Source organism: Rhea pennata, chromosome 1 (genome assembly GCF_028389875.1).
Source record: "Rhea pennata isolate bPtePen1 chromosome 1, bPtePen1.pri, whole genome shotgun sequence".
Taxonomy (NCBI): Eukaryota; Metazoa; Chordata; class Aves; order Rheiformes; family Rheidae; genus Rhea; species Rhea pennata.
In genome coordinates, this window is record NC_084663.1 from 117,049,550 (window position 1) to 117,077,074 (window position 27,525).

General features: G+C 38.2%; 1 protein-coding gene across 1 annotated transcript; it reads left to right on the forward strand.

Annotated features, from left to right (window-relative positions):
- Positions 1-87: 87 nt before the first annotated feature.
- IFNAR1 (interferon alpha and beta receptor subunit 1) lies at positions 88-26,989 on the forward strand. Its single transcript, XM_062573330.1, has 11 exons — positions 88-198; positions 9,614-9,734; positions 11,793-11,986; positions 12,630-12,787; positions 13,835-13,982; positions 16,332-16,446; positions 17,329-17,531; positions 19,218-19,372; positions 20,040-20,193; positions 21,394-21,548; positions 25,617-26,989. Exons 1-11 carry the CDS (start codon positions 129-131, stop codon positions 25,842-25,844), a joined length of 1,701 nt encoding a protein of 566 aa, XP_062429314.1. The 5' UTR covers positions 88-128; the 3' UTR covers positions 25,845-26,989.
- Positions 26,990-27,525: the final 536 nt, after the last annotated feature.

Genomic DNA, 27,525 nt, shown 5'->3' on the forward strand with positions numbered 1-27,525 from the left:
CCCCACCTCCCGCCGCCGCCGCCGAGGGGCGCGAAGGCTGTTTGCGCATGCGCGGCCGCCCGAGGCTTCCGGGAGCGGCGCGGGCGCCCGCGGTGCCGGGAGCCGGAGAGGGTGGCGGCGCCGGGGATATGGCCGCGGCGGGGCTGCTTTCGTGCTTCCTTTCGTGCCTCCTGGTCGCACTGCCCCTCCGCTGCGCAGGTGGGCTCGGGAGGGCAGGGCGCCGCGCCGCGCCGCGCCGTGGCGGGGGCAGGGGGGGGCGCCTCAGGGCTCGCCGCCGCGGCAGTTGGCGAAGCCGGGTCGGGGCTCGCGCCGCGGCCGTTGGCCAAGCGGGGTCGGGGCTCGCGCCGCGGCCGTTGGCGAAGGGGGGGGTGGGGGCGTGCCCAGCCCTCTCTCAGCCGTGTGGCCCCTGGCGGCGCCGCGGAAGCCGCCGCTACCCGTAGCCGTGGGTCGTGTTTTGTGCGTGGGCTGCGCGTGTGCATAGCCTGCCGGCAGTACGGGGGCTGCGGTGTAGGCACAGCTCAGAGGGTGTAAAAGCAGCTCGGGGCCTTGGGTCTGAACTGAGTGCCTCTTCTTGAGTGAGCAGGGCCTGGTATAAATTAGCCACACGGTGTTTTGGGTTTTACTGTAGAGGATACATTCAGGTAGTGGTCGCAATCCGATTTGTGTTGAGTTTGCCTGATACATATGAAAAGTAGTGACTGTAAGTGTGTTGCAAACAGGTTTTGGAATTGTACTGATTTGCTTGAAAGGCATCCCTGCTTAGCTTGGTAGAGCATAGAGTATAAATAAGGAAATAAGAGAAGTGAGATTGCAAGAATTGAGGATTTTACCTCATGTGATAGCAACATGTGCCTTTTGTTACATCTTTAAGCAGAAGGAAACCATATGTTGCTCAGAACCGACTTTTTTGAGAGAGGTGTCAAACATTCCAGATAAGCCTTAGATTACCTTCCCGCATATTTACAGTACACAGCAAAATGCAGCAGAGCATATTTGGGTGTAGCTAGTTTGAATAACGGAGGTGTTTCAGCTATGGGCTAGCGCGTGTGTGTGCTTCTGAAACTGGGCTAGCCTGAGTTCCAATACGTCTGTGTAAGATTGCGTTGTTCCTGTTTGGTATACCTAAAAGAAGGCTAGAGGCCATTTTCTGGGGTCCATATTTTGTGGTAGGATTCAAGCAAATAAGCAGTTTTGGGACCTCTTCTTTTTCTTCCTTTCAGCTTTTTGGTATCCTCTGTTTTGTAAATGAGCACTTAGTGCATCACCTCAAATTTCCAGTCCCAAATTGGAAGTATTGTGATACATGTGGCTACTTTGATTAACCCACACATTTGTAGAAAATGAGTAACATGCCACATACCACAAGGATTAGAAGAAACTGTCTTGCCACAGTGACCTCTTCTGCCTTGCTAAAAACAGCCGTTCCTTTCTGCCACTCCTGGTTGAAAGTTCTTGCAGTGGCCTTGGTTCTGTAGAGAATGGAGCCAAAGCAGTTTGATTGTCTCAGGTACCGGTTTGGTTGTTATTTTTTGTTTTGTTTTAGTATCACATATAATAGATCTCCTTTCCTTTGTATGCTAAAAGTTGAGTTAAAGTTTCCATTGGTTCCACCCACGCACTTAACAAGATGCTCTACTTTGCTCTCTCCTGAAGGGGTATATTTGTCTTGCTAAAACTAGTGTCTTCTGTCATTAGATGCTCTTTTGTTAGGCTGCCATGTTACATAATCTTCATTATTTTCAACCATCACTTATTGAAAATATTCAGTAGAATTAATAAATTTCCATTTATTCTTTGAATATCACTAATCTATGATATTAGAACAAATTTTTATTTACTCAAGTTTATTAAAATATGATGAGAAGGAAGACAGAAAATCTTGCTCAAATTTTTTGTCTTTAATCTCTTTTTATGACAATCTAATCTCTTATAATAGTATTCACTACCAAAGTGTTGTGATGCTTTGCATCAGGAAACATGAATTGATCTTAAATGTGACTGCCTTTAATCAAGAGTAAAATAAGTCAGCAAGAAGTCTTGCTAACTTTAATCTGATTTTCATTTGTTTATTTATGAAAATTTTGACTCTAATCGTCTAAATATCTAAAATACTAGGTTTATCTGAATTTTGGCTATCCTTTTTGCTCATCATAAGATCGTGCTTCACACATCTATGTAAGCACTACAATTATAGTAGGCATTTATATTTTTAACACTTAATTAAACTATTTCAGTATGATTTTCCAGCTTATTAAAAGTAGTTGCAGTTCACTGTCAAAATGGAAAGATATATTAAGTGGGGATCTGTTAATGATCTATGTGATACAATAGTAAATGCTTATTAAATCCGCATATGAGCGGAAGGAGCTTACAGTTGTTCTGAAAAGCAGGAATAGAATTGGGAAGTATCTTGACAAACTGGAGAAACAATCTGGAAAAAGTACAAAGATCTCGAATAAGCACATGTGCAAGGCTCTATGTTTAGGCAAATACAGAATGAGAAGGGATGGTCTAAATAGTAGTTCTGCCAAGCAAAGATCCAGAGCTACTGTCTCATAACTTCTGTTCAAAAGCTCTAGTGCCGTGCTGTAGAAAGTCCCCAAAGTATTGAAGTGTAGCAGTGCTAATTAGAGTGAAAAGGTTGGGTCATGTATCTTTTAAACTAGACTTCCATTTATAAATCTCAGCTGGAGCATTGTGACTTTTTGGAGTATTCTTTTTCAAGAGAATTCAGCCATTTGCAGAGAATGCAAAAGAGAAAAATGAAAATCATTCAGAGAGCAAGAAAAAATGACTTACCAAGGAAAACTAAAGGAATTGTTACTTCCATTCAGTTTTCTCTTCTTTCTTTTCTTGTATTTAACCTGGTCTTCAAATAAATAGAAGTCTGAAGTAGTGTGTTTTAAACCCATGTAGTTTTCCTCTATGATATTAATGTGCCTAGAGGAGATCTAGATTAGACTTCTGGTTTAGCAGTCTGTAGACCCTTTGTTGTCCATGGACCATGAAAAAATAACCAAGCAAGCATCCTTGTGAGGAAACTTAGATCTGTTCTGCAGAGATCCAGACTTCCAATAGAAAATATTGTGAAATCTGATTTGGGAGTGCTTTACTTTTTTATTTACAGAAAGCTTTTCCTAATCTCTAATGGTAAAGATAGTGAAATATTTCGGTAGATTGGAGACCTGTAAAAATAGATGATGCAGTGATGGAGACCACAAAACTTCTCTGCATAAACATCTGATGATGTAGGTAGAATTGGCCAGCTACTTTTTCCAATGTGAAATGTAGGTGATTTTTCAAGGTTTCTTTCAACTCAGTTTCTGTGCTTCCACTGTGTGAATAGATTACTAGAAACTGTTAAAATGTGAATCATTAATCATTACCTTTTAACAGAATTCAGCCAAGGATATTCCTTGAATTATGAATTTATAGTTAGCTCTATGATCATATCAGTTTTCCTTACCTGCAACAGGAGGTGGAGTGAACAGATGAAAGCAGTGTATTTGGGACCTGAAACCTTCAGTAAGTAGTTATTTGGATTTGGGGAAGAAATTTGATGTCCTAGTGAGGATAGCTGTTTGGATTATCAGGATTGTCAGTCAAGACTGGGAGATCTTTTTGAAGTGGCAAGGGCAAGGAGGAACGTACCTACTCAAATTCAGGATAGATCTGTAAGGAGTGTGTTGTGGTTTTTCTGTGTTTTTGTTTGTTTTTATGTTTCATACCTGATTGAGCCAAAAAGTTCTCTCATCCAGCACTTTCTCTTTAGTGGCTTTTAGTGGAGTAAGAAAGAATATACAAGTAAATACAAAGTGCACTTCACAGCTTTCTGTTATAGGCTCTGTAACTTCGAGACTTTGTATTTAATAGCACTCTAGGGATTTTTTTTTCTGAGCAGAGCCAGGTAGAGTGTTTAGCACTCATTGAATCCAAAGGAAAAGAGTTCGAGTTCGACAGCTTAACGCGGCATTGAATGAAGTAGCAGTTCATCTGAGAGTTAGTGATACTTGTTTTGATGCTTCCTGCTCTATGTTAAAGAGACTGCAAACAATCTTTTCATGTTTGCCTTTCAGTTGTCACTCATAACTTGCCTGTAGTCTGTCCTATCCTTTCCTTAGCCTGCTTTTCAGGCTGGAGAATCATAGTGCGATTTCCTCTGGGACAGAAGCTGTTCTGTACCTTGGGTTTTCTTTGTCACCCTTCTCTACCTTTTCTCATTCTATCATCTACTATTTTATGGGAGGTGAACGCTCTAAAGCAGCACACAGTGTTGAAGGTAAAAGTACTTCATGAATTTATATAACAACATTGATCTTTCCATATTTCTTTTCTTTCCCTCTTAATTCTGTATCATTTTTTTTCCTGCTTTCTTAATTGCTGCTGATCATGGAAATTGTACTTTCTGAAAATTCTGTTAAAGATATAAGATCTTCCTTGAATGGTTAATGCAAGTTACTTTTAAACTTGTAATGGATCTTGAGTTAAAGTAACAGGTAATATCTCTGACTAGCGTATTTCTGTTTATCTGTGTTCTGGAAAGGCTATCTTGTGCAACCAGAAACAGCTCTTAATGCTTGGTTTCAGCAATTTGTAAGGAGGATTAAAAATGTGGTGTCATTTAAACTTGCCCAATGAAGTAGTCAGAGAAAGAGATAGTCATATCAGAGACTTATGGTAGTCTTCTTTTTGGTCCTATTACTAAAGCTGTTCTGAAATAAATCACTCCTAATTTGCTGTGAGTGCTCTTATTCCAGCGTTGAAATACTACCTCTTCATCCAAAATGGTTGTGACAAAATGCATTGTAAGGTACCTCTAATATGGAATTAGAGGATTTATACAAGAATGGTTCTTATTTTTATGTTACTCTGCTGCTAACTAGTTTATTAGCCAGATAAGCCTCAAAGTGTACATTCACACAAATATTGTGGAACTATTACAAATCTCCTGACAGGAGACTAATGTCTCCTGTATTAGTCTTCAATTAATTTCCTGAAAAGTTTCATACTTTTCCATGGCAACTAACATTACACTTCATTGCAAAAATAGTCTGTGTTGTGGCTGGAATAGTGTTGGATGAACTTAATTTCCTTTACAATAAAACTTGAAAGTTCATAAGCTACCTTTTATATTCCTTCTGGTGAGATTACTAGTGGTTTCCTTCTTCTCTTTGCAGCTCGTGAAAGAGATGCTTTTGATGCCTTTTGTCCAGCTAAGAAGGGAAAATAAATTTTGATCTCTTATAGAACTACTGAATATGTCTAGTGCTCTTATATTTAATGTTTAGATGGAGGAAAAACATACTACTCAGTAGATTTAATATAAAGATAGTATACAGCCTATTGAACTGTAAATATCAAGTTTACAGCTGTTCCCTTCCTTGTTCATCTGTGCCTCCCACACCTGCCCCAGTAGTAGTCAAATTTAAAGGTTTTCGTTTCATAAATGAATTGAGGAGAAATAAGTATATGAATTTTTACTGGTTGTTTTGTAAGAGTATTTAAGAAGTATCTTGATGGTTATAATGTTTTGTGTGATTTTCAGAGGTATCTGTGTTGGCTCCTTTCCTTGGGAATGCTTGGACAGAAAACTCATAATTTCATTGAAAGGCTTCAGACAGATGATGTTTATAAAGTAGGCTTAGTGGGTGGGAGCTTACTTTCCCCTTACCTCACCCACCTGCACCTTTGAAACATTAACTTTAATGATTGAATTGAAATTCATATTCCATGATATTTCCTGATTTTAATCTCAGCACTTTAATTCCTTCTTAAATATCCCAAGGTTTTACAGATTCATTTGGAAAATCAAGAGGAAATGTCAGAATCCAGAGCTGTGTCTTTACAATAGTGTTTATGTTCAAAGGCAGGATATGATCATTTGCTGTGATATTTGCCAGCTTTTGAAACAGTTGGCAAATAGCTTAAAACATTACTTGGAAGTCTGATTCAGTATGTGGGTTTTTTTGGTTTTTTGATTTTTTTTTTTGCAGGGGTGTGACCTGGGGAGAAAGTGTATTTACTAGTTAGAATATAAATCTTGAAACAATTCTATTTCCAGACTTCAACTTCCCCACCTATCCTTTAGTTTTAATTCTTATTGTAAAGCTTGATAACTGTGTATGATATAAGGATTTGAAAGCACACAAAAGATGCTATGGAAGTGCTGTGGATTTTTTTTTATATATATATATATATACACCTAAGACAACAAAACCAACGGTCTTAGCGGAGAGTAACTTTTCATTTTTTATTAGTTTTAGAGCTCTGTAGGTGCGGTGTGGATCTCAGCTAATATCATGTTAACTAATCCTGTCTTCTTACAGTTTACTTCAAGACTTGATGTTGTTAAATGTAAAGAACCTACCTCAGGACTCTCCTGTTATAAAGACTTCTCTTCAGTACTCCAGTGTCAGGTTTTTAAACCTAGTGTGTATGATGGTGCTAGAGAATTTAGGAAACTATCAGTTTCTATCTGCTTTAGGAAGCTTTTTAAAAGACAGTGGTTGAATTATGTTCTAAAAAGAAATGGTCTGAAACAGGTTTTCAGTAAAACTGTCTAGTAAAATCTTTATTACGAATAAATATTTGAACGGAGATTGAATGTATGAAAGATTTTTTTAATCTCTGCAAGTTTACAGAGAAAAGCACTCTGTGTTTAATGTGAAAGACATCAATCTGTTAATGTTTCTGTAGGGCTAACATAGAAAAATATTACTCTGAATCACAACCCTTAAATAATTTTCTGCTGGATTATAAAGCACTGAATGTTACAAAGCAAGATAATAAAGTACCTTCTTGAGTTTAGAAGAAATTCCTAACAATCTGCTTAAATATATATTAGCATTTTTTTTAATAAGAATAGGACTACTACTTAGATACATTGCTATGTCACTGAGAAGAAAGGAAATTGAAGTTCTCTGGGCATTATTGAAAGGGTAGACATTTATGAAGTAGCATACATATCATACACCAACAGAGAAGGAGCTTATGGGAAGGAATTTTCTCTGAATTTAGTGGCACACATGTATTAGACATATTATACTTAGCATCTTCTTCATGAAAGAAAACATATTATTTTTTCTAGGATGATTGGCTGTGAACTTGGAGAGACTTAAAGCAAGCACATGAAAACTTTTTGTATCCTAAACAAAACATAATTCAGTTGCCTGAAGTGTATTTTTCTTGATGTTAATGTGGCTCTAATATTTTCTAGTAAGGAGACCTTATAATACTTACTATGAAATTATTCTGAGGGCAACTCTATGAAATTAAGAGCCTGATTTGGTTATTTCTGTGCACGTGTTCTTGCTCTCTCTAATGCACAGGCTCCCTCTCCCACATTCTCTCTCCTCCTCAGTCTTCTGTGCACCCTCTCCCTCCCTCCCTACTTGCACTTTTTCCCTCCCTCCGTCTTGCTTGTGCTCTCTACCTCCATCATATAGTAAGTAGTAGTAACCTTTAAATAAACAATTAACTCTTGCTTTTTTTTTTCCAAATGTGCATCTCTGACAAGTTTGTGTGCTCTATAATAATAGCAGAATTTATTTTCTTTATTAAAAGCTGGTAGAAGTTTCCCTTCGCCAATAAATCTATCAGTTTATTTGACAGCACAATATGTACCTGTTTCTCTTTTACTTGTATACATTCTAGCACAACTAAAATGTACGAATAAAATTAGTGTGTGCATTCAGACGGGTTTTTGTTTGAAGTTTTGTTCAACCTCATAAAGTCTCATGAATATTAACAAAAAAAACTCTCCAAATAGTGTTTTTTTCACAAACAGAATCATATGTCATCTTTAAAAATGTTTTTATATGTATACAATTTAAATGCTTTAGGATTTAGAACACTGTTGAAATGTTGAATGTTTTTCTAAACCATCTTGTGATCTGCTTTAAAATAGTGCAGCTTACATACAAATGTTTTGGTTAAAACTAATACAAACATTCTCAGTCAAATAAGGGGAAGTGACATCTTCCCTTGAAATGAGTATTTTCTTTGTGAAGGGACAGAAATATTCTAAGTTACTGTTTTTTGCCAACATCTGCAATAGGTTTCTTTTTCAAGCCTTTTCTTTCTGGCCTTTAGAATATTTCCTGCTTTCTGGCTTTCTTTGTCATTTTTACTACTCTGGCTGATAATGCAGCCATCTGTAAGATGAATATCTAACAAAGCAAGTTATTTCCTTTGCTTGCTTTGTGATGATCCAGTATAGTTTTCATTCTTTGAGCATATATTAGTCCCTCAGCTGGGAGGAGTAACAAATTCATGCCTGGTGGAACTACCACAATAAGGTCTATGAAGTTTTATGTTTAGTGAGAAGAGCACAGGTGTCCACTGCCTAAGGTACACGTATCCTGGGCTTTCAAGGATGTCTAATACGAGGTACTAGGCAGAATGCCTTAGGTGAAATTTAAGCTCTGTAACAATCTGTAACTGCTTAATTGATGTCTTTGTTATTATTTTAGTGACTCTCACCTGAGCTTTTTCTTGGTTTACATGTACACCCAGCCCCTTCACCTTTTTTTTTCCTGTGAGATGCACTTTTGTTTTATTTTTTAGCTTATATTACCAGAAAACTTTCCAACCAAGTGTTGGTGCTATTGTAATTATGTAGCCTCACTGTTTTCAAGCATTGTCATAGAGTGGTATCAGATAATTCAAAGCAAAAGGTACCTTACAAGTAGCCAGATAAATTTCAGTTATCATAAGTATCAGAAAGTAATTCCTTCTTCCATAGCATTGTTTCTCCCCTTGATCCTGTAATAGCTAAATTGTATCCTAAATTGAACACCTAGGATTCTGCATGTCTCAGATCAAGTTAATGATAAATAAGTATTCTGTAGAAAACAGCATATGAATCATTTATGATGCAGTTCGTTTTTTTTTTAATAATAAAAAGAGGAGAGAGCTGTTCAGCAGATGGGTCTAGCATGCATCCTTCCTGGTCTGGTCTTTGATATTTTGGTCATTCTTATACATGTCCTGAGACTTAACCCTTGTCTTCCATAAGTCATTTTACGCACTGTTCTTTGTGTAAAAGAAAACATGGGTTCACCATGACTGAGTTACAAGAGCCTACTCTAGGGGGAGGCCTTGTTGAAAGCGGTTTGTATTGTTCTAGGCCATACATAGAATGTATGGCAGTAGCATGTGACATAAAACAAGTCTGAAATGTCAGATTGTTCTGCAAATGTGAAGTGACAGAATTAGGTCAGTCTCTAGGAGTTTGTAGCTGAGATACAGGTGTTGGATTCAGGAAAAAAAATACTGATTTAAATGCATTCAGACTGCTTATAATCCATCTGTAACGATGAACTACAGGCATTGAATCTTACAACTGTTTTGATTTTAAAAGGGGAGAGGAAGATTTTTTGTACTGAGGAGAGAAATGCCTAGTCAATATGGGCAAAGGGGAGTACCTGATGCACAGCTCCTTAGACTGTATATTGAAGTGCCATTTGAATAGCGGGGGGGGGGGGGGGGGATTAACTCTTATGTTTGTTGTTATTTAGTTTCACTCTAACTCTCTCCTATTTTCCAGAGAAGTAGATCACCCCTCAATTGTTTACATATCACTTATCCCAATTTTTGCATAACTTCCTGGTAGGTCTAACTAATCTGAAGAGTCCTCAAGATATTCAGATCTACGTTGTAAATACAAACTTCACTCTGAGGTGGAACTACACTGAGGATGATACCCACATAACGTTTTCAGCTCAATATCGCTGGTAAGTGGTAACTTCAAGCTGAGATAGATAAGTCTGACACTTATTTGTGTTAGAGGAACAAATTAATTACTATGGTGGTTGGTGCTCTCATTAGCCATTCTGAAATCCATGAAGTAGATGACAGGAAATTAAATCTTGAACTGAGGTGTGATCCTACAGGGATCACCTGTCTAATTTATATGTGAAATTAGATTATTTGCTGATAGTGGTATGTTATAAATGCAGAGCACATTTAGTAGTAATGCTCCATATTGAAATGGATACACTGCTACCCTTGAAACTAGCATTTAGATTCCTGTATTCTTGTCTATTTTTTTTTGTTTAATTGAGCTACGTTTTGTCAGCCCCTCCTCCAATGAGTACACGCAGAGATTGAGAGAATTTGTAGCATAGATTTTGAAAAAAATATGAGTGTTTATGGACTGGATTTCTGATCTGCAAATTTTAGTCACCAGATGAAGGAATTTAATTTTTGTTCTTAAATGTTTAATTGTTTTTTCTCGACTGCTTTATATATTAATACATATGTATAGCAGTACATTTGGTATTTTGTAGAACTTTCCTGAAAAGTAGATACTCCAAAACACTTCTGAGATAAAGTAACTTAAGTTTTTTATTTTAGGATTTCCTAGTAAATGATTTTGGATTAAAAAAAAAAACACAAAATGCTGGGCTACTTCTTCCTTAATGTGTAGATGACAAACTGTTGCTCTGAAAATGCAGGCTTATTTCAAAAACGTAATACTGGTCTGTCAGAGGTAAGATAAAGATAGAATTGCAGAATCATAGAATCAGTAAGGTTGGAAGGGACCTCTGGAGATCATCTAGTCCAACCTCCCTGCTCAGCAGGGTCACCTAGAGCATGTTGCATCCAGACGGGCCTTGAATATCTCCAGAGAAGGAGACTCCACAGCCTCTCTGGGCAACCTGTTCCAGTGCTCCGTCACTCTCACAGGGAAGAAATTCCTCCTCACGGTCAGGCGGAACTTCCCTGTGGTTCAGTTTGTGCCCATTGCCTCTTGTCCTGTCACACGGGACCACTGGAAAGAGTTTGTCCCCGTCCCCTTGACACCCTCCCTTCAGGTACTTGTACACACTGATAAGATCCCCCCTCAGGCTTCTCTTCCCCAGGCTGAAGAGGCCCAGCTCTCGCAGCCGTTCCTCAAAGGGCAGGTGCTCCAGCCCTCGGATCATCTTCCTAGCCCTACGCTGGACTCTCTGCAGTAGCTCCATGTCTCTCTTGCGCTGGGGAGCCCAGAACTGGACACAGTCCTCGAGACGAGGCCTCCCCAGGGCTGAGTAGAGGGGCAGGATCGCCTTCCTCAACCTGCTGGCAACAGTCTTCCTAATGCACCCCAGGAGACCATTGGCCTTCTTCGCCACAAGGGCACATTGCTGGCTCATGGTCAACTTGTCATCCACCAGCACTCCCGGGGGGGGGGGATAAAATTACTTCTTCAGGTCTGTGCCTCTTTTTGGTCAGATCATCACTTCATGATTTCTGAGTGTCTCTCTGAAGTCAGAAATGATTGTCTGTTAACTCACAGGAAACAGAGCTTCTGGGAAGCTGATTACTGTATTCCAATGTTTTCTTTTGTCTTATTGGTGAACTCCAGTTTTTATCTTTTGTGCTTTGACATTTCTCTGGGCTCTCAGTTTTCTTTGTTTCTTTGATTTTTTTCTGCCATCAGTATTTTTAAGTTTCTTCCAAGGGATTATAAAATAAATGCCAGACTGGGATCATGCACTGAGGATTAAATTCTGGGTTTTGACAGTTCTTTGATGTTCTTTTCTGTGTGTTTAAATGGTGAACAAAGCAAATTGGTATCAAACCTTGTAGATTATGCTTAACTTTGGCTAATAAAGTAGTATAAATCAAATAGTAGATCTGTGAATTCCAGGGTAACTAAATAGAAAACGCTGCTTACATTGGTGCTGGCAATAAATGCCAGAAATTGCTTAGTTGTTCTGTTAGCATTAAGAGGAAAAGTAAGAAGAAAATACAAACTTGAATTGTGTTGTTCTATTTGTTTTTTGTTTTTTCTTTTTTCCTTAAAGGTTTGAAGACTTTGAGACAAATGAAACAGAATGGAAAGATTTGCCCGGGTGTCAAAATGTCACTCACACTGAATGTGACTTTTCCTCAGCAATAACTGAATATTATGTTAAACATCATGTGCGTTTAAGGGCTGAAACAAGAGAAGACAAATCTCCATGGTCTAGTATTTTTGAAATGATTCCGTATTATATAGGTATGAGCTCCATATATAGTGTAATGTTTTTAGTTAAATCCTTTAACACATTATTGTGAAAAAGATGTGTGATTTCCATTTTTTATAACATGGGCTAGTGACTTTCCCAACCTTGAAGTAATAAAAGATTCAGGTCATGCAGTGCTACAATTCCGTCTTCGTAGAGAGGGGAAAATAATCAAAATGGTTCTGCTTTTCTGACAGAATTTTCTGTCAGAATTTTTCTGTACTTCTCTGGAGTGAGGGGAAATCTTCCTGAAAAATGACTTTTTTGGAAGTCATCTTCCGGCCTTGCAACTTTTTGTTAGTTAGCATCTGTATAATATTGAAGCCTCCCCTCAATATTCCTTTGTTTGTTTGGGCCAGTCTTCCTTCCTTACTCTTTTAAAAGAAATTGTACTGATTTTCATTACAGAGTCTGGAGAACATTAATTAGTAATACTGCATTTTAACCTCACTCTTTTCAGAACCAGGTAACACTGGTAGTTTATTAGGTTAGATTTCTATTAGTTACTGCTAGATAAGAATTAAAAATAAGATAGAATATGCAAGTACCATTTTATTAATATGAATGCCTTTGCGGTAATTTTTCTTTAAGCAGTTTTGCTTGACTACCTTTTTTTTTTTCTTTTAATATTTACAGCTGAGATTGGTCCACCAGAAATAGAGTTGCAGTCTACAAATGGAGTAATAAAAATTAAGGTTTCTCCTCCAGAAGCAAATCAGGTCCAGAAAATGTGGATAGATGATCTGAGTTTTAAATATAACTTAGTTATCTGGGAAAACTCATCAAATGCAGAGGTATAATCATGTTTTGATTTTTATATAATTGCTATAATAATATAATTGCTTTGTTATGTAACTATGTATAGCTTAAGCTACACGACTTTTTTTTAACTAGAGAATTGTATTAGATATTTTATAAATGAGCTTTTTATTTCTGTAAATATAAATACTGGAACCAGCTGCCAATGCATGAGGAAGGAGATGTAGCCATTTCAGATATATTGGAACAGGAGGCAGACTTGGCCAGTAGGAACGGGGAGAGATAAGAGATCAAGGCAGTAGGAAGAAACATTTATAATAAGGCATGGGGAGAGGAGAGATAAGATGCTTGCTTAATCTTGATGAGTCCATATAGCATGACTGCAGCTCTGAATACACTGTCCTGTGTCATTTTGTTTTCATACTGTAAATTGGGGGGGGGGGAGAGTTAGGGATGCTTTAGAGGTCGTAGAACTGCAGTAAATTAGTCTTCTAGCTTTCATGTATGTCTCATGCAACAGAATGTAACTATTCTCTAGAGATCAAAGTAGAAATTCTATGTTTTTTCTATGTTTGGGGATGTGCCAGTTAGATTAGGATAGCAATTGAAGAGATACCTATGTTCAGCTAGAAGACCTAGTCTCAGATGTTAAAGAGAAAAAAGCGTGAAGCTAAGTGCAAGCTGTGTACTGATCGCTGAGACATCTGGTCAGCCAAGCAGGGTGGGAGCATTGGGGAGAGGAGAGAATACTCATTATCAGCTGAGGGATGCAAGTGCGCTATTGCTCCTCTGAATATGTGTCTGAGTGTGTGCTGTGAGTTAAGCTTCATGTAGAAGGGCCCTGCAGTCCCTTCTTGCTTACACATATAAAGGAGTGCAGCATCTTCCTCCCATTTGTTCACGTGGCTAAGCTGGAAAATTGCCTTCAGCTCGTCTGTTATGCTTCGTGACCTATTTTAGCATTTTTGAGGCTATATTAAATAAATGAGCTGAAACCTGGGGGGGGGGGCAAATAGTTTAAAAAGTAAGCTTATCAGGAAGAACAGTTGTCTTCATATGCTGCTCACAATTGTTTCTTGCAGTTCAGAAAACAAAGTATATTTCCTACTGATACAATTAACGATCTTGCACCAGAAACTATCTACTGTTTGAAAGTTCAAGCAACCCGTCCTTTGGATTTTCAAGAAGGCTTATTCAGTCCCATTCATTGCATAAAAACTACCCGTAAAGGTACAAAGAAAGGTCATTTTATTTTAAAATATGGTTACTTGGGCTAGAACTGCTAGAAAGTGAATTGTCCTAAAACAATAGAAATATGCAGAAGTACCAACTTCTTACTCATCTTGATATAAAAGCAATCTTAATAGTTATTTAGATTTTTCTATTTAAAATATGAATGCATAAAAAGTTGAGCCAAGCTTTATTTTAATTTTTTATGAGCCTTGACTTCTTTATTCTTGCAGATTCTGAAGAGCAGCTTAGTGCAAGTTTGCTTTTAACTAATGACTTGTTTTGCATGTGTACATTAAAGTTCATTTATGTACTGCTCAGAGGCCTGTTTAAGAACTTTTCAATGTTTGTTTTAGGAAAAAAAATTACAGTGGGAATGCAGAATGTCAGGCATTAGTTTCAACAGGTGGTACATCAACTCTAGTGGTTTTTTTTTTTCCCACCATCAGTATGCAGTACATAAGAGGATAGATCAGAAGCTTTCTTATGAGGGAGTATCAGGTTACTTGCTCCTGAGGAGACTTCCCTCCTATCCTACAGTAACAAGTGGGTTTTAGTTTTTAAAACATTTGCCACAGAATCAGAATTTAAGTAAAATGTTTACTTGTATCTTTTGCCTTAGATCCCTCACTGTGTGCCTGCACTGAGCAGTGAGTGGGTCAAGAACGTTTTGTTGCTTCAGATAGTTTGTGGCTACTGTACAAGACCTCTGAGAGTAGAAGAGACATCTTATCAGTGTTTGCTGCAAATATGCTGCACGCTGCCCATCCACGCTAAGGGGTGGCAGGAAAGAGGCCTTGTGCATGTGAAATGGCCCGCTTAACAGCTCAGCCTGAGCTAGGTAGTCTAAAAGGTTGGGGACTTGGCAAGTGGTTCTGTGTTGTCTTGACTTTCAGAACCTCAAAGAAGAGGTTCTATTATACATCAGTTCCCCAGAGTTAGGGGTCCTCGTCTCTTTCTGTGCCAGAAGTACTTGCCTATCTCTGCCTTGAGCCATACATTGCAAGAAATGTCCTTTCATGCATTGAAATTAGGATTGCTAACAGTGCTACAGCGAAGGATGTGGACACTGGCAATGATGGAAAGCAGGGTGATTTTGACCCCAGGAATTTTTGTCAGCTATTCAAGTTTTGCTGTTTTGAGGGCCCTGGGATATGGCTCCCTGGTATTTCTGCTGAGACAGAGCTTGATATTGTCCAAAAATCACATGGGAAAACAGGGCTGATAGATGTTGAGGAAGAAAGGAAAGGAAAAGCAGGAAGGCTTAAGAGGATCTGGAGTAAAGAAGTAGGATAAGCAGGAGCAGACAGAGAACAAGCTTATGTAAGGGCAGGAGATGAGGTGGGTGTTTTTTTTTTTTTTTTTTTTTTTTTTTTTTTTTTTTTTAAGGCTTGTAGGGAACTAGTAGTCAAAGATAGATTAAAAAAAAAAAAAAGACAAGGCTGCTACTTGGGCTCTATATGGTGTGCAAGCTTCTGAGAGTGTGGCATAATGCCAGAGACCCACTGGAATAATCTGTTATGGTAGACCCTGTATGTGGATAGATTCAGGTCTTTAGATCTCCACAGGCTTTCAGGTCACTTTCCTTTGATAGAAATCAGTTCACATATGTCAAAACCACATAAGGATCTGAACTAGTATAAGGCAATTGGAGATGATTGCATCCAAAAAATTCTTATTTGTCTAAGCCAAGTTAGTAGTGTAAACAATCTGTGTGGCAATTAAAATTTTGGTCGTTTAAAGTGTACTTGTGTGATGGATTGTGATATGTGATAGTTGAGAAATCCATAAACAACTTAAACTTCATAAGTTTGGAGTTCATAAGCTCTTAAGAAGTTCATAAACTCTTATCAAACGTGTATTTTTATTGCTCACCTTGTTTTCAATATCTATTTTGTACACTGTCAAAGAGGTGCTGCAGTTCAAGCTTTGAATGTTTGAATGGACACTGCAGATAAAGCTAGGGAGAGGACTTTAAGTTTATCGTGGTATTCTTATAACTAATAAACATGATCATCAAGAAAATAACTTTAAGTTGACGTGTATATTTTACATTTTCTTTCAGTCAAGTCCTTACTAATGCCAGTTCTTTATTTCCACTAATTTTAATATGTCTGTGCTTGCTTTTTTTCCTGTACTGATTTTTAACTGATACCCTTTTTAGCAGTGACTTAATAAGCTTCATATATCATGGACTTGAATTTGCCATCTTAATAATGAAAACAGACTATTATAAATTTGTTAGTCACATGAAAACTGCCGTGCCCGTTTAATATAGTGAGAAATTGAGGTACATAATGTAAAGCTTTTTAGTGACTGTAGGCTTCCTTTTCTTTTTATTTTGTGCAGCAAAAGACCTACTTTGTCCAACACATGTGAGAATTTTTGCTTTGGACATGATGTTTCATCTTCACTGGAATAGTCAGTACAAACAGCATGTGAGCTATACTGTACAGTATCTCCTGTGAGTTAAACAGTTTCTATATGTTTGTGTAAACAGATTCTGTCATTTTAAACAATTTATTGTATTTTAGAAACTGTTACTAGAAATAGAAGTGCAATACTTGCAAAAGTGCCTTAATACATTTTGAAGCATTTGATACCTCATCTGGGCACAGTGTGGCTCTTAAAGGGATTGCAGATAACCTAGAATTTCAGGATGCTTGGTTTCTTTTGAGAGTGTTAAATACTTGATGATATGGAATTCTAAATATATACTAAATAACATTTCTGTGAGATGTAAAGTTTGCATTACTTAATGGTTTTTTTTAAGATATGAAGAAATTGGACAACTAATTGAACAAAATACAAGTGTTAAAGGTTTCAAATATCAGCATATTTGGTTACTTCTGGTCAGATAGTGAAAAGAAAAGAAAATCCGTTTGCAAACCTGTATCTTAATGTCTAGTTGTAGCACAAATACTGTGGGCATCATCTGGATGTTTTCTGATTTCTTGACTTGCATTTAGTTTTTCTGTGTTTTATACTAATAGAGGGGAGAGAGCTCCCCTTTTTTTAGGGCATTGTCAGACAAATAATCAATTTAGTAGAATTGTATGAAAAATCGTAATTTGAATTTTCAGAATATTTAAAAACCAACATATAACTTTTCTATTGAGGGGGGTGACTAAAGCGGTAATTTCAATATCCTGCTCCAAATAGGCTCCTAACATTCATTATTTCAATTATAAACAAATAATAATAATAATTAATCATTATATAGGTAAGTAAAATTTTAAAGACCATTCTTCCAAAAAGGAAGAAAAGTATGAGGCACATGAGAGCGTGTTTTTTTCTAGAGTCTGTAGACCTCATATCAAAAAATGTTAAAACATATCTGTTCTAGGGGGTATTTGAAGAAGCTTCATGGTGATTACTCTGCAAAGTGGCTCCATGTGCCTGGATGTGAAAACATCACTAATACAAAATGCAACTTCTCATCTATCATCACTATTACTCGCGGATTTTATTATCTCCGTGTACAGGCAGTGAATGAATATAATAGATCGTGCTTGTCTGATGAAGTGAAAGTAGATCCTCTGGTAACAAGTAAGCAGATGTGTTTTCTTAAATATTTTTATTTCTCAACCAACTTGTTGGTAATGCTTGTATTTGCAAAAATAAACTTGTCAGATTAATGAAATTGAATACATAGTTTCTGTACAGAAACTCTGGTTGGAATCATGGCCTCATCAAATTCAGTGGGAGTTTTTCGAAAGTCTTTTCTAATTCAGCACAGGCAATATTTCACTATTTAGAAACACATCATTTGCTGTAGTAAATTAAGGCAAAGCACTATATGGCATTTTATAGTCTCATTGTCTGCTGCATTGATCATCTTGTGAGACTGTACTACAAGTAAACCTAATTTGACTTTTGCTATTCACTGCCTCCATTTTCCTTGCTTCTACCCTTGTCTCTTCCTTTTTCTCTGTCCTGCCACAGGGCACCTTTGATATTTGTGCTGAATCAGTATTATACAAACACTGAGTTGCAACCCTGAAGAGTTTCATGAAAAAGCATTGTCTTAGACATCTTTCTTCTAAGTCAAAAATGTTACTGCCTCTAAAGTGAAATTAGTCATTTTTATCACTGTTGCACTTTTAATTTTGTGATAACTGTAAAAGCTTTTGTGGTAAACATTTTAGTAAGCTTTTACAGTTGACTTCAAATGAGTTACCAATTTGCGAAGTTGAGAAACATCTAATGTGTGGAGTGGCATCGTTTCCCTCTATATTGAAGACTGAATCAGTAGGTATTTTCTATGTCAGCTTTCCTTTGTCATTGAAGCTTTTGAAAACTAGATAATCCTTTAGTAAGATGAACAGTGACCTAAGTAAACAATTTTGGAAAAGAGAGCAAAAATCTTAATGATGATTCTCTCTTTAATTATAACTCTGTGGAAGAAGAGATATGCAAAAAAAACTGGGGCCTGTCTGATCAGATTAAGAAGCATTTGAGACTATCCTGTTGCTTGTAATTTGTTACTTCCTCCCACTGCATTGAGTTGTAAGGCACAAGCATCTACTACAAGTTTGTATTGGGGAGAAACTGAGTGAAATGGAATATGAAATATTTAAGACATTAGTATTAAACAAAACCAACTTCAAACATCAAGCAGGCAAGTCCTCTTTCAAGAAATGTGACTTAAAAATTGTGCCTGCTTCTAAGGGAGCACCACCTCCCTAATGCTTTCCTTCATTTACAGAGAATAACACTGAGAGCGACATCCTGTTTGCAGCTCTTGCAAAACACACGACACAAACACATAATGTTTCCTCGGAGAATGGAGAATGTGTTTTCATTAATGAAAAAAAGCTATTTAATGGCACTACTGAGCGTTTCTTACTATAACATAAATTATATCTTGATAATATCAATTCTCTCTCTTTTTTTGGGGGGGGGGGTTAATTCATTCTCTTAAATTAGAATATCAACAAAATAGTACAGTGTTAGGTGACATATTCAGTAGTTTCAGTTTGACTTGCACAGATACAATCTAACCATTAAGTGTATTTCACATTACTGAAACTTGCGCAAGCAAAATATGAATGTGGAAGAAGAAGAATTAAAGCTTTTATTTTCTCAGCACTTGACATTCTAAATAAAGCTATTAGTAAAGTCAGGCTACAACCTTCTAAAAATTGTTGTAAATTTAAATTGCAGCATTTTATGTGATATTTTTACTTGTATTCTTTCAATCTAATTTTTTACCTTTTAAAAAAATGTCTTAAGATGAAATCGGCCCTCCCATTGTAAAACTGGACATCAGTGATGTTTTGCTCCATATCCAGATCTCTCCTCTGGGAGGATCTGAAACTAAGGCCTGGAGAGACCATTATAACTTATCTTACCGGATTCTGTATTGGAAGAATTCTTCAAATAATGAGGTATGAAGTGTCTAAATACTTAAAAACAGTATATGAAACTTGTTATGACTTAAATACTGCACAAGTTTTCCTCAAGAAGTCTATTTTCAAAAGAGGCAGATACATGGTGTATCAATCGTGAAATTCATGTAGATATTTTTCTAAAAGTTTCTTCTAAAAATCTGATTAAAAAGACTTATCACAAAGTAGTCAAGAGATTTTAATCTTATTCTGTTGCTGTATGTAGTGTGATTTTGCAGAATTTGATCCTGTGGACAAGCCTATGGATGGCTCACTTTTGAACTGTGGCTGTAGGGTTCTTGTGATGTTGTCTGTCTTAGGGTATGACTGTGTATGCTGTCTTAATTACTGTGGTTTCAGGCTTGGCTAGCTAGTTCTTTTCTTTTTGTATTTGCAGTTTCTTAACTGTATGTGTTAAGAGATATGTTAATGAAGTCTTACATGCTATAGTTCACATTTTAATGCATCTTTCTGTATCATTTAAACTCTTCTGATAGCAAAATATCTAAAATATCTAACTGAAATATCAGTTAGAAGTGGTTAACTTCTTACAGAATTACTTCTTCAGTTCAGCAGAGACCAAAACTCTAATCTGGCTGAATGATTCTTACATTATTTATGTGCATCTTTTTTTCCTTCTTTTTTGCTTCCTTTCTTTTTTTTTCAGGAGGAAATGAAAACGAAAGTGATAAAACAGACAATAGGGACAGTTTCTGATCTAGCACCCTCAACTTTGTATTGTGTAAAAGTACAAGCATTCTCAGAAACTTACAACAAAAGCAGTCATTTCAGCAAGGATGAATGCATCAGAACACCTGGAGGTAGGAAGAATTTGGGACCTGTTACACCTTGGTTTAGAATCAGTTATCTCAGATTAATAGCTATAAACACACAGATATTATTGGGAAGATGTACTCTACGTAGATTTTATAAAAAAAAAAAAAAAAAAAAGTAATGAGTATGAATTAAACTTAGTTCTGTACAGTTAGTTTTCAATGGGCAAGCTTTAATTTCATTGTTTTTATGATATTTTTAGGGGGATACAAGGAAATACTAAATGCTTCATTTTCAGGATTATTTTGTTGTCTTAATTTTTCTGTGAATGAATTTAATTCAAAAAGAAATCCTATGCTGAAAAGCGAGGAGACAAATCATCAGACTTATTATGGGTGTAGTATTTTTAAACAGTTAATGCCAGATACTGTGTTGCAAAGTAGAATAGGGGAAGGGAAGAGGAAACTTGCAAGACTCTGCAACTTAAGCGCTGAACAACTTACAACTGTTCAAATGAAAGTTTTCTTTGATTACTAAAATATTTTGCTGTCAAAAGCTGGATTCTGTTATTTGTACTCCATCTATTAGAGGGTCTCAAACTTAAGTTCTGGAGTTGAACCTAGCCTGTTAGAAGGCTTTCCACAGTTCCTGGGTTAATTCAGGAGGGCAGAACCCCATCTGAGTGCTGAAGTGAAATGCATCTCACCTTTGTGCACCTTCAGTGCAAAAACTACCACTGAACTGGTGTCTAGACCACCAATATAGAGGATATGTGGAATATCTGTAGGATTGGATTTCTTCCCTGTTGGTTCATTGCTTGTTCTCATTTCATAGCCCATAGGAATTCTTATTTCTCTATCTCCACCTTTTCAAAGGAGCAAGCAGCCTCAAATTATGAACCTGTACGCAAGAAGTAGTCGTAGATTTCCATGCATCAGGTGCTCCGTGATAACTATGTAGGTGCAGCCATTTTTTCTTGCTGTCAAATAATTGGATTGTGGTTCTGCTCTAATATACAAATGCCTATGTTCTTATATTTGATTAGTAATTTTAAATAGTAATTTATTTTTAAAATAATGATCTAAGGTATTAGAGTGGTATCATGTTTGTAATGGTTGTCATCCATGGGTATAGCATTACAAATATGAAATTTTATGATAAATACTTTAACAGATTTGAAGATCTATTCTTTAATTTTCCTAGTTTATGAATGCCTGAATTTAATATTTTTAATTTACCTTTTTTAGATAAAGTGGTACCTCTGATCATTTTAATAACATTCGTAAGTGCTTTGATTGCTGTCTTGCTTGGGGCAATGCTCATCATTTTTGTCCTATATCAAGCATATAATCGGATCAAGTATGTGTTCTTTCCTTCGTGTCATCCTCCTTCAAACATAGAGGTAAGATGAGATTTGTTTTCTCATTCATTGGGCAGATGTATTTTTAGAAAAATAAACTGAAAAAAACATGAAAAAGTTTTTCTCTGTATATTCTATGGCATTACAGGTATTTACCAAGATTAACTTCATAGGTTTTAACAATAAAGTACAGAATTTCCTATAAGGGGGAAAAATGGATGGTGTTAATTTCTCAAATTCTATGATAAGCAAAGATTTAATATTGGGGTTTTTTCTTTGGTCCATGTAAAACTATTACTAAAGATACTTTATTTCAGAGAGTACATGCATTTCTCCAATGTGAGAATGTACTTGTGGTCTGCTGTATGAGACCAGAAATGTTTTCCTGTAGTGTTATCTGAGAGAGCATGCTTCAGCCTTTTGCCTTTTCCCTTTTAGTGCATGGCACTAAAAGGGAGCAGTGTCTTACTCACTTTTTCACTTCTTCTGGACTGCCAGCTTGATAATTTTTTCTCACTAATAGCGTTTATCTCTGCCCCCCCCCACCCCCCCGTTTTTTTTGTTTTTTTTTTTAATTTGCTGCATTAGAACTCAGTGTTTCTTTGAAGGCTTCCTTAGAGGGAAGTAGGGAAGTCATGAATAGTGTGGAGAGATGACTAGGGATTGGGGGCAGGTTTAGCTCAGTTGGTTAGAACGTGGTGTTGCTAATGCCAAGGTTGAGGGTTCAATCCCCATATGGGCTGCACTGAGGGTTGGACTAGATGATCTCCAGAGGTCTCTTACAACCTTACCATTCTATGATTTGTTTTAATCAGGGGGATTAGCTCAGTTGGTTACAGCGTGGTGCTGCTAATGCCAAGGTCGTGTGTTCAATCCCCGTACGGGCTATGGTGGGGGTTGGACTAGATGATCTCCAGATGTTGAGACCTGCATGGGTGAGCAAGGAGCTCTTGGCCAAATTCAGACAGAAGAAGAAAATACACAGAATGTGGAAGAGGGGACAGGCTACTTGGGAGAATTATAGGAATGCAGTCAGAGTATGTAGAGATGCTGCGAGGAAGGCTAAGGCCCATTTGGAATTGAGTGTTGCAAGGGTCAAGGACAACAGGAAAGGCTTCTTCAAATACATCAGCAGCAAGAGGAGGACTAGGGAAAATGTGGACCCGCTACTGAATGGGGCAGGGGCCCTGGTGACAAGGGATACAGAGAAGGCAGAATTACTGAATGCCTTCTTTGCTTCAGTCTTCACTACTAAGGGCAGCCCTCAGGAATCCCAGAGCCTGGAGGCAAGGGAGAAAGTCCAGAGAAGGGAAGACTTTCCTTTGGTTGAAAAGGATAGGATTAGAGACCTTCTGGGCAGGCTAGACATCCACAAATCCACGGGCCCTGATGGAATGCACCCATGGGTGCTGAGGGAGCTGGTGGATGTTATTGCCAAGCTGCCCTCCATCATCTTTGAAAGGTCCTAGAGAACTGGGGAGGTGCCTGAGGACTGGAAGAAAGCCAATGTCACTCCAGTCTTCCAGAAGGGCAAGAAGGAGGATCCAGGCAACTATAGACCAGTCAGCCTCACCTCCATCCCTGGAAAGGTGATGGAACAGCTCATCCTGGATGTCATCTCCAGACATATGGAGGAAAAGAAGGTGATCAGGAGTAGCCAGCATGGATTCACCAAGGGGAAATCCTGCTTAACCAATCTGATAGCCTTCTATGATGGAATGACTGGCTGGGTAGATGAGGGGAGAGCAGTGGACGTTGTGTACCTTGACTTCAGCAAGGCTTTTGACACTGTCTCCCATAACATCCTCCTAGAGAAGCTCAGGAAGTGTGGGTTAGACGAGTGGACAGTGAGGTGGATTGAGAACTGACTGAAAGGCAGAGCTCAGAGGGTTGTCATCAGTGGGGCAGAGTCTAGCAGCAGGCCTGTGGCTAGTGGAGTTCCCCAGGGCTCAGTACTGGGTCCAGACTTGTTCAGCTTATTCATCAGTGACCTGGACGAGGGGACAGAGTGCCTCCTCAGCAAGTTGGCTGATGATACCAAGCTGGGAGGAGTGGCTGATACCCCTGAGGGCTGTGCTGCCATTCAGAGAGACCTGGACAGGCTGGAGAGCTGGGCAGAGAGGAACCTCCTGACGTTTGACAAGGGCAAGTGCAGAGTCCTGTACCTAGGGAGGAACAACCCCATGCACCAGTACAGGCTGGGGGCTGACCTGCTGGAGAGCAGCTCTGCAGAGAAAGACCTGGGAGTGCTGGTGGATGACAAGTTGATCGTGAGCCACCAGCATGCCCTTGTGGCGAAGAAGGCCAATGGTCTCCTGGGGTGCATTAGGAGGAGTGTTGCCAGCAGGTTGAGGGAGGTGATCCTGCCCCTCTACTCAGCCCTGGGGAGGCCTCGTCTCGAGGACTGTGTCCAGTTCTGGGCTCCCCAGCGCAAGAGAGACATGGAGCTACTGCAGAGAGTCCAGCGTAGGGCTAGGAAGATGATCCAAGGGCTGGAGCACCTGCCCTATGAGGAATGGCTGCGAGAGCTGGGCCTCTTCAGCCTGGGGAAGAGAAGCCTGAGGGGGGATCTTATCAGTGTGTACAAGTACCTGAAGGGAGGGTGTCCAGGGGACGGGGACAAACTCTTTCCAGTTGTCCCGTGCAACAGAACAAGAGGCAATGGGCAAAAACTGAACCACAGGGAAGTTCCGCCTGACCGTGAGGAGGAATTTCTTCACTGTGAGAGTGATGGAGCACTGGACCAGGTTGCCCAGAGAGGCTGTGGAGTCTCCTCTAGAGCTCTTCAAGGCCTACCTGGATGCAACCCTGTCTAACATGCTCTAGGTGACCCTGCTGAGCGGGGAGGTTAGACTAGATGATCTCCAGAGGTCCCTTCCAACCTTACTGATTCTATGATTCTGTGATTGATACACTGTTTTCTGACTCCTCCATTAATAGAATTACAGGGCATCAAATTGATTTATTAGGAGCCACATTCAAAACAAGAGCCTCTTCAGGCAGTGGGACCAGTGGGTGTCTTAGCCAAAAGAAATTGTAGGTGCAAAACCAGTTATTTGAATCAATGACATGCTCATGGAAGAGAATTCCCCTGAAGGGTCACTAAATTAAAAGAATCTACATTTGGAAGCTGAAGAATTGGAAGCTGGGATTGTGCTTCCATCCTTTTGCTATCTGTGAAGTTCATATTGCGTCTTTTACCCTCCTTCCATGTATTTGCATTGCCTGAGAGGCCACATGGTTCAAAAAGTGTTTTTATTACCTGTCCTGTAAACTTGGAGGAGGAAAAAATGCAAGCCCAATCTTTAGAGGAAGTTTGCTGTAGCAGGCAGTAGATGCTTCCACTGTTACCTGAGCTCTGGTGGTCTGGATGGTTAAATTCCTTGAAAAGGGCATATGTTCCGTTTCCAGCTCTGCTTGGCACAGTGCACTGCTTACTAGTGATCTCATTGTGGAATGAACGGAGTGACACAAGTGTGGTGCATTTTGAAATGTAGCGAGAACTGCTCTTCCCTGAGCTTTCTTTGATGTCACTCTGAACATTGATTCGAGCAGTGTATGGCCTTCTTAACATGTATCTTCTTCTTACTGAAGCTGTTAAGATGTATAGGATACAGTTATTTCTAGAGCCTTAAAAGACTTGGTGTCCTACTGTACCCAACAGCTCGCTTTCTCATGTTTCCTTCAAACTTTACTTTTCAACTAATCATCATTTGTAGACTTTGCAAACAGATACCCATCACCCGCTTGCTATCATGTGTTCTTTGAGAATGTTCTAAATTGGGATTTTTCTTTAGTTCTCGAGTCTAGCTTCCTAAGGCTAGGATCAATGAAATACTATAATTATATAGAGGATTGACAACCACAAAAATAGCAAAAAAAAAGTTGGCATTAAAGTGTTATAGTCATCCTGTAGTTCTTTAATATATTAATGCAGCTAAACTTCATTCTAACTTCCAGTTTGTTGGGGAAACAAATTGTGTATTAAAGGTAGAAAACCCAACAATGCTACAGAATACAATAAAGCAGATTTCTGCAGCTGCTGTGTAGAACGGGACCATTATTTAGGTATTATATATGATTATTTCTCTTCTGCTTCTCTTTTTGCAGGATCTTGGAGGACTACCTTTCAGCAGTCCATACATGTTAACTGAAGAAGAGCCAACAGAAAAGTTTTCCATAATTGAAAGTATCATCACAGAAGAAACAAATCAAATTGATTTTAAAGACTACAAACATTCTAAACAGAGCAGTCGAGATTCAGGAAATTATTCTAATGATGATGACACTTCAGGGAGCAAAGTGTCAGAAGAAGTGCTAGAAAAGGAAATAGTATAACTTAAGAAAATAAAACTCAAATGTTGGACTTGCAGTATATCAAGCACTTAAACTTTTTTATTATGAAGGTCTCGAGCTAATGAAGACAGGATGACTTTGGGTTCTGGGTGCTGAAGCTCCCAAATCTGAAATTTGCTAATGGAAAGTTAGAAAGTTACATTCCTTCTCTGCTGCAAGAGGACTCAAATCAAAGCACAATTGACTTCTAGTAACTTAGGCCATTTTGACGGAATTTTCTGCTTATGATAAAAAGAGTGCCATTTGAACAAAGGAGCAGATCTGTACGCTTTGTATACTTGAACCTGGTAACATCGATGAGACTCTACTGACGTTCTGCAAAAAGTTTCTCACTATTTAGGAGACTGAAGCATCAAAATCCAGTGTTGAATTTTTGTGTATTCACACAAGCAGGAGGAAATCGTTGCCTAATAGGATTTTAAGAACTTCTCTGACCTCTTCTCCCAGCCCCCTTGGGGCAGTGTTTTTTAGCTCGATGGGTCCACAGCAAAGGATATAAAGAGAGCAATAGCCTCAGCGAGGTGCCTCCTCTGAGCCTACTCGTAGAGTTCCTTGTGGCCGATGCTGCGGGATGCTCCTGGTGCCTGCTCTCCTGCTCATATATCTGTGTCCCTGCATCAGGGTGCTCTCCTCACACAGTGCTCAGTGATCTGGGCGAGTATGGGTGGGGGGACGGAGCAGGAAGGAGGTTCACTCTGCTTAACTATGAAGAAAAGTTGTAACAGTGGAAGCTCGTTTGACCAAATTATTTTGCACCACATGTAGGACAACAATGAATGTCCAAGCCATGTGTACACTTCAGGAAGAAAACATATTATTAATTTAATGACAAGGCATGTTAAGAGGCATATTCTTAATTTTGCTTCTTTTTTGTTTTGTGGTTAGATACCCAGAAGTGTAAAATATTTACTTCTTAATGAGTTTTATTTAGAAACGTGACTCTCTCTTAACAAAGAAGGAACTGATTTCTGTAATTAGAAGGACTCAAGTTGCATTAAGAATATATCCTAACAGAGTGGTGAGGATATTTGTCATTCAAAACTTTCTCAATTTGGTCTCATTTTATTAACAGACTTTTCTTTCTACAAAATACCAGAATATGCTGCAATAACATTTTTCCATTTGCATATCACTTTCTTTTTTTATCCTAATTTTTAATGGTTTATTTTTTATGAAGAAATTGATTTAGAGTAAGCTGAGTTTTTTGAGTTTCGTATGGATTTTTTTATTGTAACAAGCAGCTTTTAGTTCTTGTTGATGTTTAATTTTTTTTAATTTCAAATATGTGATATAATTTTATAAATATCCTTGTGTTCTTTGGAGAACATAATAAATTTTGCACATTTATGTATTTATTCCCTTCTTGATTCTGTATTTTTTTGGATATAGTGATACCAAAGCTGTATTACAGATATTTAGGAAGTCTCCATGTGTCTTCAGTTATTGTCCTTCGTGAAAAGCACTGAAGAATACCGCATGTAAATTTAATTAGGGTTTACAAAGGATTGTTGCATGATTTAGAAATATGAAAGAAGTGTTGATCCATATTCTGAACTAGGCCTTCCAATGAGAGTGCTGAATGTGAGCATTCCAGTCATTGTGGTCTTTGGTAAATATTTTGTGAATTGTTGCAAGATAGTTACGAAAGACAGTATGAAGTCTA

Excerpts from the sequence above, each read along its gene's own strand:
- IFNAR1 (XM_062573330.1), top strand. The coding sequence starts at position 129 with ATGGCCGCGGCGGGGCTGCTTTCGTGCTTCCTTTCGTGCCTCCTGGTC. Across the intron at positions 17,532-19,217 it reads AGTAGATCCTCTGGTAACAA|ATGAAATCGGCCCTCCCATT; the intron begins GTAAGCAGATGT and ends AAATGTCTTAAG. Across the intron at positions 19,373-20,039 it reads AGAATTCTTCAAATAATGAG|GAGGAAATGAAAACGAAAGT; the intron begins GTATGAAGTGTC and ends TTTTTTTTTCAG.